The 13,150-nt window shown below is 47.1% G+C and overlaps 1 protein-coding gene across 1 annotated transcript in view; it reads right to left on the bottom strand.

The window, feature by feature from the left end:
* acsl1a (acyl-CoA synthetase long chain family member 1a) overlaps window positions 1-13,150 on the bottom strand; it is a 105,340-nt gene that overhangs the window by 74,789 nt on the left and 17,401 nt on the right. Inside the window, exons 3-4 of the mRNA XM_055632026.1 lie at window positions 9,480-9,597; window positions 2,384-2,448 (exon numbers count right to left, since the gene is read on the bottom strand). Coding sequence (XP_055488001.1) covers window positions 2,384-2,448; window positions 9,480-9,597 — 183 coding nt within the window. The remainder of the gene's footprint in view (window positions 1-2,383; window positions 2,449-9,479; window positions 9,598-13,150) is intronic.

Below are 13,150 nucleotides of genomic sequence, written 5' to 3'. Positions count from 1 at the left end.
GAGTTGAGTTCAATAGCCTGACGGCTGTGGGGACGAAGCTGTTCCTGAACCTGGACGTTGCAGTCTTCAGGCTCCTGTACCTTCTACCTGATGGTAGCAGGGAGATGAGTGAGTGGCCAGGATGGTGTGGGTCCTTGATGATGCTGCCAGCCTTTTTGAGGCAGCGACTGCAATAGATCCCCTCGATGGTAGGGAGGTCAGAGTCGATGATGGACTGGGCAGTGTTTATTACTTTTTGTAGTCTTTTTCAGTCCTGGGCACTCAATTTGCCGAATCAAGCCACGATGCAACCGGTCAGCATGCTCTCTACTGTGCACCTGTAGAAGTTCGACAAAGTCCTCCTTAACAAAACGAGTGCTGCACCAGCAGTCCCAAGTCCCTTTGCACCTCCGATTTCTGAATCGTCTCCACATTTAGAAAATCGCCTATGCCTTTATTCCTACTACCAAGATGCATGACCGCATACTTTGCTTGGCTGTATTCCACTTCTCTACCCACTCTCCCAATCTATCCAAGTGCTTCAGCAGAGTCCTGCTTTTTCTACACCACCTGCCCCTCCACCTATCTTCAGCAAGGCTTTTGAGGGAGTGCAGCGTAGGTTTACAAGGTTAATTCCCGGGATGGCGGGACTATCATATGCCGAGATACTAGAGCGGCTGGGCTTCTATACACTGGAATTTAGAAGGATGAGAGGGCATCTTATTGAAACATATAAGATTATTCAGGGTTTGGACACGCTAGAGGCAGAAAAGATGTTCCCGATGTTGGGGGAGTCCAGAACCAGGGGCCACTGTTAGAACGGAGATGAGTAAACACTTTTTCTCACAGAGAGTTGCGAGTCTGTGGAATTCTCTGCCGCAGTGGGCGGTGGAGGCCGGTTCTCTGGATACTTTCAAGAGAGAGCTAGATAGGGCTCTTGAAGATTGCGGAGTCAGGGGATATGGGGAGAAGGCAGGAACAGGGTACTGATTGGGGATGATCACATTGAAGGGTAGTGCTGGCTCGAAGGGCTGAATGGCCTACTCCTGCACCTATTGTCTATTGTTTATTAAGATACGATTATCATTTAAAGCAACCTGATTATCAAAATGTCATCTCTTTTTGTACAATTTCTCTGGCGATTACCCAGAAAGTCCTGTTCCAGAGTCTTCAAGACAGAAAGCAGAGACCACATTCCACAGACTTCCACAAAACTTTTCTAGAAGTTATCCTTAGTCTTACCCACAACTGCTTGGTCCGTCGATGGTGCTGCGAGTCGGCTGCCCTGCCAGCAGCGTGTTCGTTATTTTGACTTTTTTTTTAAAGTGTGTCCAAGTGTTTGTTTTGGGTGTTTCTCAGTGTGTTTTGCGTGGGGGAGAAAGGGGGGGAAACCATTTTTCGGTCACTTCCTCACGGAGGGGTGACTTTTCTATGTCGCTTCTCCACCTCCCCTCTCGTGGCCCAACAGCATAGATTGGAGCGGCCTTTCCCGGAGTTGGGCCCAGAGCTTCAGCAGCGGGCGCAGCGTGGACTTTTCCATCGCCGAGCGGGGGGGGCGAACCCTTGCCGGGGGTCACCAGAGAGGAGTGCTACGATCGCTGGCCTGGTGACCTTGGCATCGTGGGGCCGTGGTCTGCGGAGCTTCTAGCCATGGGCGGGGCGTGGACTTACCATCTGGGATCCCTCGCTGGGGATCGCCGGAGAAGAGCTCCGACCGCCGGCCTGCCTGCGGCCTATAACATCTTGAAGCTGCGGTCTCCGGTAGGAAAGTTCCGATTCAGGAACTTCAAGCCACGGAGTGTGTTCGTCCGAGCAGACTTCGGAGTTTCAATCATCCTGACGAGACGGCCTGTACATCTGGCCGTCCGTTGCGGTGACTGCGGAGGGTTCATGGCCCCGACCACGGATGAACAAAGGAGGAGGACTGACTGAACGTTATTGCCTTCCACCACAGTGAAGAATGTTGATTCCACTGTGGTGGATGTTCATGTTATATTCTAATGTGTATTGTCCTCTTTTTGATTGTGTGGCTGCGTGGTAAATCAAATTCCAATGTACCTGTGGCAATAAATGTGAACTCGAACTTGAACTTTACAGACGATGCAAGCTGGATTGTTCAACTTTTCATACATTCATAGAGTCACAGAGAGTCATACAGCATGGAAACAGGCACTTCGGTCCAATATGTCCCAACTAGGCTAGTCCCATTTGACCCAAACCAATATGTCACTCATTTGCCCACATTTGTCCCATACCCTTCTGAACGTTCCTATCCATGTACCTGTCCAGGTATCTTTTAAATGCTGTCACAGTACCTGCCTTAACTACCTCTTCTGGCAGCTAGTACCATTTGCCCAACACTATTCATCAACATCTTCTTACTAAAAGGAACAAGCTTACTTACTTCACGATAGGATATCCACTGGAAAGGTTGATTTGGCTTTCTGCAGCCCACACAGGGTCCATTACCTAAAAAATACAACAAAAAAAACCTCTGCATGTAAATATTCTAACTCTTCTTGATTGCCTAAGCCACTTAAAATAATGCACAATAATCTGAATATGTTAAAAACTACTTTCTTCCATCCTGCCACTGCGCCGGTTTAATTTTGATTTCTAATCATTGTAGGATATCAGCCACGTTAAAAAATAATATAAATGTATACCATGCAAGTTTTATATCCAAGCCCATATTGTTCATTTCCTTGTACATGCCCATAAATAGTCATAGAGTAACAGAGTTATAGATACATAGTCAATAGGTGCAGGAGTAAGTCAATCGGCCCTTTGAGCCAGCACCACCATTCAATGTGATCATGGCTGATCATCCACAATCAGTTAAAGAGCTCTTCCTCAATGGCTGAGAAATTTCACATTTGTAAAAAAGTTCTAAATGAGGAACGTTTTGGGGAATGTCCCTCTTAATTCTTTGTGAATACCAAACTTTGTTGTGCCTTCCACCCACAAGTGAAGGATCTCTCTGGTTTCCTCAACATTCACATAAATGACTCCTTGACATTAATATCATTATGTTATGTGCGATATTTCACATTGCTTGAATACCATTCCAGTATTTGAGCTGCCCAAAGCTGGAGATACATTAATAAACAAACCATCGCTAACCCGCACACTTTTACTAACTCATTTGTAAAATGCAAGCTGTTGAATTTTAAAAGAACAAAATTCCACATCGCTTGCATTTCACAAATGATTTAGTTAGAGTGTGCGGGTTAGTGATGAGAGAGGGGACGGGGAAACGAGGGAGGCATTGAACAGAAAGAATTCAGAAAAAATATTCTCGCGTCATACGGCACAGAAACAGGCCCTTCGGCCCAACTTGCCCATGCCGACCGTGGTACCCCCATCTACTTGCCCACGTTTGGCCCATATCCCTCTGAACCTTTCCTATCCTTGAACCAGTTCGAATATCTTTTAAATGTTGTTATCGTATCTGCCTATTTGGACGGCACAGTGGCACAGTGATAGGGTTGCTGCCTTACAGAATCGGGTTCGATCCTGACTACGGGTGCTGTCTGTACGGAGTTTGTATGTTCTCCCAGTGGCCACGTGTGTCTTCTCTGGGTGTTCCAAAGATGTGCAAGTTTGCAGGTCAATTAGCTTCTGTAAGTTGTCCCTCCTTCTTGTAGGATGCAAAACTGGAATAACATTGAATAAGTCTACGGGTGGACGTTGGTCAGCGAGTTCTCAGTGGGCCGAAGGACCTCTTTCCACGTTATATCTCTAAATTAAATGAAAATAAAGCCTCAACTACCTCCTCTGGCAGTTAATTCCATATACCCACCACTTGCTGTGAAAAATGTTGTCCCTCATGTTCTTATTAAATCTTGCCCCTCTCACCTTAAACCTATGTCCTCTGATTCTTGATTCCTCCCTACTTTGGGTAAAAGACTCTTCATTTGAGAATGACACAACACACATGCAGCAAGCAATGACCAGCGCAGTAACTGAGCTCAGGAAAACATAGGTTAGCCGTTGACGGCTACACAGTGGTGACATTTAATGTCGAGAAATATGGATTTCCAGTGGGAAGAATGGAAAGAGACGGTTTAAACTAAATGATGCAATTATAAAGGAGCTGCAGGAATGCAGACTCCTGGGACCATAAATACTTGGCGGTGAAACGAGGGGAAGATATCTGACAGCGCATGCTACAGGGCGACCCAGATGCGCAGCGGTAGAGTTGCAGCTTTACAGCGCCGGAGTCCCGGGTTCGATCCTGACTACGGGTGCCGCCTCTGCGGAATTTGTACGTTCTCCCCGTGACCACGTGGGTTTTGCTCCGGTTTCCTCCCACAATCCCAAAGACATACAGTTTTGTATGTTAATTGGCTTCTGTAACTTGTCCCTAGTGTGTAGGATAGAGCTAGCATGCGGGGCGATTGCTGGTCGGCGGGGACTCAGTGGGGTGAAGGGCCAGTTTCCACGCTGCAACTTTAAAGTCGATCTTTGACTCTACTAACAATGATTATTAAGTCCGCTGAAATCATGCCAAGCTTTTAAAGGCGCTGACAGCCTTCATCTGGAGGACGATGCCAAATCCAAGACACCACGTTTTAGGAAAGATGCCGAAGAAAATTACCACAACACAAACTCAGCGGGTGAAGTTCCTCCAGCATTTTCGTCTACCTTTGATTTTTCCAGCATCTGCAGTTCTTTCTTAAACATTATCAGGCATCAGAGTCTTGTATCATTTGGGGAAACTAATTCTGGATTGATTATGCAATCATTGACTTGGAAAAATGTAAAAACAAAAAACAAGCCACATGCACAACTCCTTATTGTACGTAGAAACAAAACGCTGCAGTAACGCAGCAGGTCAGACAGCATTTCTGCCACCTATTCCTTTTCTCAACAGATGATGTATGACCCGCTGAGTTACTCCAGCTTTTTGTGTCTATCTTCGGTTTAAACCAGCATCTGCTCACTCCTTATTGTATGTTCTACTTATGGGTACAGGTGCACAACCTTTTATCCGAAAGCCTTGGGACCAGACACTTATCGGATTTCGGACATTTTCGGATTTCCGAATGGAAGATTTTTAGCGTAGATTAGGTAGGTAGCGCGGGCGGCTTGAAAAGTCTGGAGCAGCTGCCTCCTCCCCGGAGACCGGGAGAATCATTGCATAAATGTTAGTAAGTTAGTTTGGAGGGATTTTATGTGGTGGTGGTGGAGTAGGGGTGAAGGGGGAAACTTTAATTCTTAGTCCCCTACCTACCTGGTCGGCGACTCCCAACCTCGCGGAGCTGGGGGCTTCGTCCGGCCGCGGGTGGCGCCGGTTAGAGCTCCGACTCCGGCAACTCTACCCCTGGCTGCGCGGCTCCAAATCCAGCGACGCTCCGCGAACGTTGGGTCGGCGGCCACAGCGCTCCGGAGCTTGCCGCACGGCGACCCGGTAAGGCATTGCCCGGTCCCCGCTGGTATCCCAGCGCTGCGACGCCGCCGACTCCCGACATTCGCGGAGCTGGGGCGTCCAGCCGCGGGCCGCGCTGGACTTGGAGTGCCTCGCAGCCAGGGGTAGAGTTGCCGGGGTCGGAGCTACAACCGGCGCCGCCCGCTGCCCCACCGGCCACAGCGCTGCGGAGCGTACTGCATGGCGACCCGGTAAGGCATTGACCGCTCCCCGCCTCTCCGACCAGGTAGGGGACTAAGAATTAAAGTTTACCCCTTCACCCCCCCTTCACATAAAAGCCCTCCAAACTAACTGACTAACATTTAAGCAATGATTTACAGATGTTTAAGCGTCTCCCGGTCTCCGGGGAGGAGGCAGCCGCTACAGTAGTACAGACCTGGGTTGACCGTGGGTCGTTTCGGGTCAAGTTTGGCGCCAAACGCGAGCTTTGGTGCGCAGACGACATCTGGAAAAAATGGCCGGTTTTCGGAGTTTTTCGGTTTCCGGAACACCAGATAAAAGGTTGTGCACCTGTATATGTTATACTTATTGTATGTTATACTTATACCACTGGGTCCATAACAGCATCAAGGGGAGCAAACACACCAGTTGCATTTCCCTGTGCTCTTTTAACTTAGTCTGTCTCACATCAACCTATCAACTGCTCTTTGCCATTAACCCACAGTGTGGAGGTTTACAGTAGTCAATTAAACATATTCATGTACTGCATAAGTATGTTGCATGAAGGAACTGCAGATGCTGGTTTAAACTAAAGATAAACACAAAGTGCTGGAGTAACACAGACGACATCTCTGGAGAGAAGGTATAATTAACGTTTTGGGTTGAGCGTTCTTGAGACTGAATCGGGGGAGACGGAGATAGAGATGTGGGTGTGTAAGGTGTGAAAACAAGACGAAGGGGATGAGGATCATGGAAAATGTAGAATGGATCATTGTTAGCTAGGAGAAGGTAACATCAAAACAAACAGAGATAAAATGTAAACGAGGACATTCAGACTGGTCGGAGAACTGTGAAGGTAGAGGGATGGAGAGAGAGGGAAGGCAAAGGTTACTTAGAGAAGTTAGAGAAGTCAATGTTCATACCGCTGGGGTATAAGTTGCCCAAGCGGAATACGAGTTGCTGTTCCTCCAATTTGCGCTGGGCCTCACTCTGACAATGGAGGAGGCCCAGGACAGAAAGATCAGTGTGGGAATGGGAGGGGGAGTCAAAGTGTTTAGCAACCGGGAGATCAGATATCAGTATGTTTGTTAAGATTTTATTAAGAACCGGCCTCCACCGCCCTCTGAGGGAGAGAATTCCACACTCATAACTCTCTGTGTGAAAAAGTGTTTCCTCATCTCTGTTCTAAATGGCTTACCCGTTATTCTTAAACTGTGGCCCCTGGTTCTGGACTCCCCCAACATCGGGAACATGTTTCCCTCATCTAGCGTCTAGATCCCCTCTCATCCTTCTAAACTCCAGAGTGTACAAGCCCAGGTGCTTCATTCTCTCAGTGTATAGAAACATCGAAAATAGGTGCAGGAGGAGGCCATTCGGCCCTTCGAGCCAGCACCGCCATTCATTGTTATCATTGCTGATCGTCCCCTATCAATAACCTGTGCCTGCCTTCTCCCTTGACTCTACTAGCCCCAAATCCCTTGACTCCACTAGCCCCTAGAGCTCTATCTAACTCTCTCTTAAATCCATCTAAGGCTGATCATCCACAAATATGACAGTCCGGCCATCCCTTGTAAACCTATGTTGCACACCCTCAATAGCAAGAATGTCCTTCCTCAAATTAGGGGACCAAAACTGCACACAATACTCCAGGTGTGGTCTCACTAATGTCCTGTACAACTGCAGAAGGACCTCTTTGTCCTATACTCGACTCCTCTTGTTATAAAGGCCAACATGCCATTCACTTTCTTCACTGCCTGCTGGACTTTATGCGTTAGCACCGGGTGCACTGGTTTCCTCCAACATCCCAAGGACATGCTGGTTTGTAGGTTAATCGGCCCTCTGTAAATTGCCCCCTAGTGCGCTGGGAGTGGGTGGGAAAGTGGGATTACATAGAACATAGTGTGCATGGCTGCTCAGTGGTCGGTGTGGCCTCGGTGGGCTGAAGAGCCTGTTTCGATGCTGTATCTCGAACTGAACCAAACCATCATGTCAAAGATTTGTACCAAGCACGTGCCTGCCATGAGTAATTACTCAGGGTAGGCAGTCAGTCGGGCGTTTAAAAAATCGTGAAAACCGAGCATGCACAGATTGTTCTCCAGTGGGCAGTCTGTCGACTTTTATAAAGCAATTGGTCTTCAAAAGCCTTATCTCTCAATAAAGTATTTAAAAACATGTAGCCCAAAGTAATTTACTTGCCACATCGTTTGTACACAAACTCCATTCTTCTCCCTTAGTTTCTTAAGACACTCTCAAGATAATGGCAATCCGTGTTTGCAAAGCCCACCAAGGAACTTGGGCTGCGCATGCGCAGTACAATGCTGTGCAGCACATGCACGCAGTCCACGGTGCAAAGGCAGAATTGCAGCTGCCTTTATAGACCGTTGTCACTGAAGGCTTGAAGCAGCATCGACGGCACGCAAGCGGCACACACTTTTGTGTGTTACATGTACTGCGGATGAAAGGCACAGGAGAGTTATGCCTACCGAAGAGATCGATCTCTTAGGAAGGCATCATTCTCCCGTGCCTTTACTATTTATATTCAGTAACTGGACTAAGTGGGACCCGTTGGGTCCCAGCATCGCACGGGTGGGCTGGCCCCCAATGCAATATTCCACCTCTCCACCAATTCCAATATTAGTGGTCCAGTGGGGGTGGGGGAGTGGCACTTTCTGGAGTGCTAGTATGGGTGTTGGGCGCTGAAGGGAATGGTTTCCAGAGGGCTAGTATGGATATTGTGGGTCGAATGGATTATTGGAATGGCGGCTCAGTCCCTCAAGCCTGTTGTGCTGGCAGCTCACTCACTCACGGCTGGTAGGCTCGCAGTTGACTCACGGCTATTCCTTGAAATTCCATTTCAAGCAGGGTGCGAGGCCACCAAATTCAAGTGCAGTTTCATACCATTTCAAGCAGGGTGCAAAGCCACTAAAGACAGCGAGTCGTGACCTCTCCCTCCCCATCTTGCAGAGACTGAGCCACGCCCACACTTCTGGGTTTTATAGTCCCTCCCCCCTCCCACCACAAGGGGCGTGGCCTTCATGGTGTGATTGACAGGAGAGAGAATCTTAAAACATTTTAAACACTAATAACTCTTATATTTTTCATCGATGGGAAAAATCCTCGGCACCTGATGAGCAGATGGGGACTGAGTAAGATGGCAAAAAAATCACAGCCGTACGTGGCAGCGTTTTGACTAAAATTAATATAAAGCGCAAACAGGAAGTGGTCAAGATTAGACTTTTAATTATATAGAAGGCAAGGCAGCTCTAATTAGGCAAGGCAGCTTGCTTTAGCACTTTCAAACCCAAAGGCACGGCAGCTTGCTTTAGCACTTTCAAAACCAAAGGCAACACAGTTTGCTTTAGCACTTTCAAATCCAAAGGCAACACAGCTTTAGCACTTTCAAACCAAAACACACTTTTGCATTTTCAAACTACATTTTCAAACCACATTAAGGGCACTGACAGGTCAGTAAAACCACTCACAGTTTTGTAGACATGTGTTATTCACAGCTCAGACTGAGAATTGTGACCTCTCACTCCCCCATCTTGCAGAGAACTGGCATCTCCACACTGCCGGGTTTTATAGTCCTCTCTGGAAGGTGCGTGGCCTTCAGGAGAGAGAATCTCAACATTTTTTAAACACTAGTAACGCTTTTATTTTTCATCGATGGGAAAAATCCTCTTGTCGTGCGCAGCGAGGGGGGGGGGGGGACTCTGAATAAGATGGCCAAAAATCACAGCCGTAAGTGGTAGCGTTTTGTCTAAAATCAATATACTGAACAACAGGAAGTGGTCAAGATCAGACTTTTAGTAATAAAGATGACCATTTTATAATTTTAGTCAGGGTAGGCATTGCTGACCCTGCCTACCCTGACGGCACGTGCCTGATTTGTACAATTCTCAATACTAACCTGATACAATCAAACCTCTTTTTAACACATCATATAGTGTTTGTACTTCTTGATAGTAGACCGTCATCAGGTCTTGACCTTCTTTAAGCAGTACACTTTTCCGAGAATGGTCAAAGTTCTGAAATAATTCAAATCATACAAGTAATTATAATACTCCATGCATATCCCTACAATGTCACTGCAAAGCTACATCAAAATTCCATTTAAACTCTAGTTCTGGATTGATTCATTCAGCACAATCAAATTGGAGAATAATAACAATCATTCAAACAGAACCATTCCCCAGCTAGACTAAGATATAGTTTCGTTTTAATTTAGTTCAGAGATACAGCATGGAAACAGGCCCTTCGAGCAGCGATTCCCGCACATTAACACTATCCTACACACACTAGGAACAATTTACATCTATACCAAGACAACCTCCAAACCTGTACGTCTTTGGAGTGTGAGAGGAAACCGGAGCAACTTCGAGAAAACCCGTGTGGTCACATGGAGAAAGTACAAACTTCGTACAGACAGCACCCGTAGTCAGGATGGAACCCAAGTCCCCGGCGCTGCAAGGCAGCAACTCTGCCACTGCGCCAACGTGCCGTGCAGAATTGGTGTTAGGCGTTCAATTATTATGATGCATTTTAGCAATAAAAAAACTTTCTCAAGGTCACACGATGTTACTTATTGTTGAATTGCTTTGTTACTTATTTACTGCATAGCAAGATGCCATTAGGCCCACCATGTACCATGCCTTCCGCCAACACAAGAACCCCATCAGTCCTATTTCTACTTGGAGCCGTAAATTATCCAGTCTTGTGTGAACTCCACATTTTGATTCTGTTGTCCCTTACCTAGACTATGGGGCAGTTTGCAGTTGCCCATTGACCAAACAGCACATAGAGTCATAGAGTCATACAGTGTGGAGCCAGGCCCTTAGGCCCAACTTGCCCACACCGGCCAACATGTCCCACTTGCCTGCGCTTGGTCCATATCCCTCCAAACCGGTCTTATCCATTTACTTGTCCAACTGTTTCTTAAACGCTGGCATAGTCCCAGCCTCCATGACCACATCTGGCAGCTCGTTCCATACACCCACCACCCTTTGTGTGAAAAAGTTACCCCTCAGATTCCTATTAAATCTTTTCCACTTCACATATCATCTGGTCCTCAATTCCCCTACTCTGGGCAAGAGACTCTGTGCATCTACCCGATCGATTCCTCTCATGATTTTGTATACCTCTATAAGATCACCCCTCATTCTCCTGCATTCCATGGAATAGAGACCCAGCCCACTCAACTCTATAGCTCACACCCTCTAGTCCTGGCAACATACTTGTTATTCTTCTCTGAACCCTTTCCAGCTTGACAATATATTTCCTATAACATGGTGCCCGGAACTAGACACATATATTCTAAATGCGGTCTCACCAACATCTTATACAACTGCAACATGACCTCCCAACTTCTATACTCAAAACTCTGACTAATGAAGGCCAAAGTGCCCAAAGCCTTTTTGACCACCTTATCTATCTGCGACTTGACCTTCAAGGAACCATGCACCTGCACTCCAAGATCCCTCTGCTCGACAACACTACCCAGAAGCCTACCATTTACTGTGTAGGTCCTGCCCTTGTTAGACGTCCCAAAATGCAACACCTCACACATCTCTGTATTAAATCCCATCAACCATTCCTCATCCCACCTGGCCAATCGATCCAGATCCTGCTGCAATCGTTGACAACCAACTTCACTATCTGCAAACCCGCCCACTTTTGTGTCATCAGCAAACTTGCCCATCTTGCCCTGTGTGTTCTCATCCAAATCATTGATGTAGATGACAAACAGTAACAGGCCCGGCACCGAACCCTGAGGCACACCACTAGTCACAGGCCTCCAGCACGAGAAGCAACCTTCCACCATCACTCTCTGCTTCCTTCCATGGAGCCAATTTGCTATCCATTAAGCTATCTCTCCTTGGATCCCATGCGATCTAACCTTCCAGAGCAGCCAACCTTGTCACATCTTTAAAGTTGCAAACCAGAGCAACTGGTAGAAAACTACATGGTCATGGAGGAGAACATTCATACTCCACATAGGATTCAATAGACAATAGGTGCAGGAGTAGGCCATTCGGCCCTTCGAGCCAGCACCGTCATTCAATGCGATCACGGCTGATCATTCACAATCAGTACCTTGTTCCTGCCTTCTCCCCCTATCCCCTGACTCCGCTATCTTTAAGAGCCCTATCTAACTCACTCTTGAAAGCATCCAGAGAACCGGCCTCCACCGCCCTCTGAGGCAGAGAATTCGACAGAAAGGAAGGAGATTTGGAATTTCTTTAGTCTGAGAGTGGTGAATCTGTGGAATTCTGCCACAGAGGGCTGTGGAGGCCATCATTTGGTATTTTCAAAGCGGAGATTGACAGATTCATGATTAGTACGGGTGTCCTGGGGAGAAGGCAGGAGAATGGGGTTGAGGGAAAGAGATCAGCCAAGATTGAATGGCGGAGTAGACTTGATGGGCTGAATGGCCTCGAGAAGTTATGAACTTGATTGTATGGACGAATGATCCATCCATATGTTTGGAGAATGTGCAAAACAAAGCTTTTTCATGGTATACGTGACAATATTAAACCTGAATGAACTGATCCGAGTTCAGTTTGACCACATTGATACCACCACTCTTACCTGAAGACAAGGGCACGGGTATGTGACTAAAAGTTGATGGTGACGTGCTTAGTTTCCAGCTGATAAACAACCACCGAAGTCTCTAAAACTGCAGGCACAAAGTGGCTGCCTGTAGGCAAAGATGCACTATTATTTTTATAGGTTCAGTCGGGTCAGAAATGCATGGAATTCAATGATGCAATCTGCTGCACTCAGAGAATGATTTTCTCACAAGCAAATTGGCAACTTTTCAAAGAAGCCATTGTTGGCTGTTATCATAGAGGATGGTGTGTGTAAATAAAAGGTAGACACAAAATGCTGGAGATGCTGCCTGACCCGCTGAATTACTCCAGCACTCTGTGAAACGTCACCTATCCATGTTCTCCAGAGATGCTGCCTGACCCGCTGAGTTACTCCAGCACTCTGTGAAACGTCACCTATCCATGTTCTCCAGAGATGCTGCCTGACCCGCTGAGTTACTGCAGCACTCTGCTGGAATACTCCAGTCCAGTCCAATTCACGTTCTCATGCCCATATCCACCCTCTCTAACACTCACTATCTATCCTCCCTTCAGGGCAGCTTCAAACTCTCTGCCCAGAATTGCACGGCACAGAAGTGACCACAACTGGAAACACAAGGAACTGCAGATGCTGGAGCCTTGAGCAAAACACAAAGCGCTGGAGGAACTCAGCACGTCGGGCAGCATCTGTGGAGGGAAATGGACAGACACAACATTCCCGCTACGGTCTTTCCCAGTTTGAGGAAGGGCACCGACCCGAAACATCATCTTTCCATGTTCTCCAGGGATACTGTCTGAGTTTCGGCCCGTAACATTGCTTATTTTCTTTGCTCCATAGATGCTGCTGCACCCGCTGAGTTTCTCCAGCATTTTTGTGTACCATCGATTTTCCAGCATCTGCAGTTCCTTCTTAAACATACTGTCTGACCCGCTGAGTTACTCCAGTACATTGTGTCCCTCCCTTCACAGAGACTGCTTGACTCATTGAGTTACT

This window comes from Leucoraja erinacea, chromosome 3, assembly GCF_028641065.1.
Source record: "Leucoraja erinacea ecotype New England chromosome 3, Leri_hhj_1, whole genome shotgun sequence".
NCBI lineage: Eukaryota > Metazoa > Chordata > Chondrichthyes > Rajiformes > Rajidae > Leucoraja > Leucoraja erinaceus.
The sequence above is the reverse complement of the archived record's forward strand: the minus strand, read 5'-3'. Positions and strand labels throughout refer to the sequence as shown.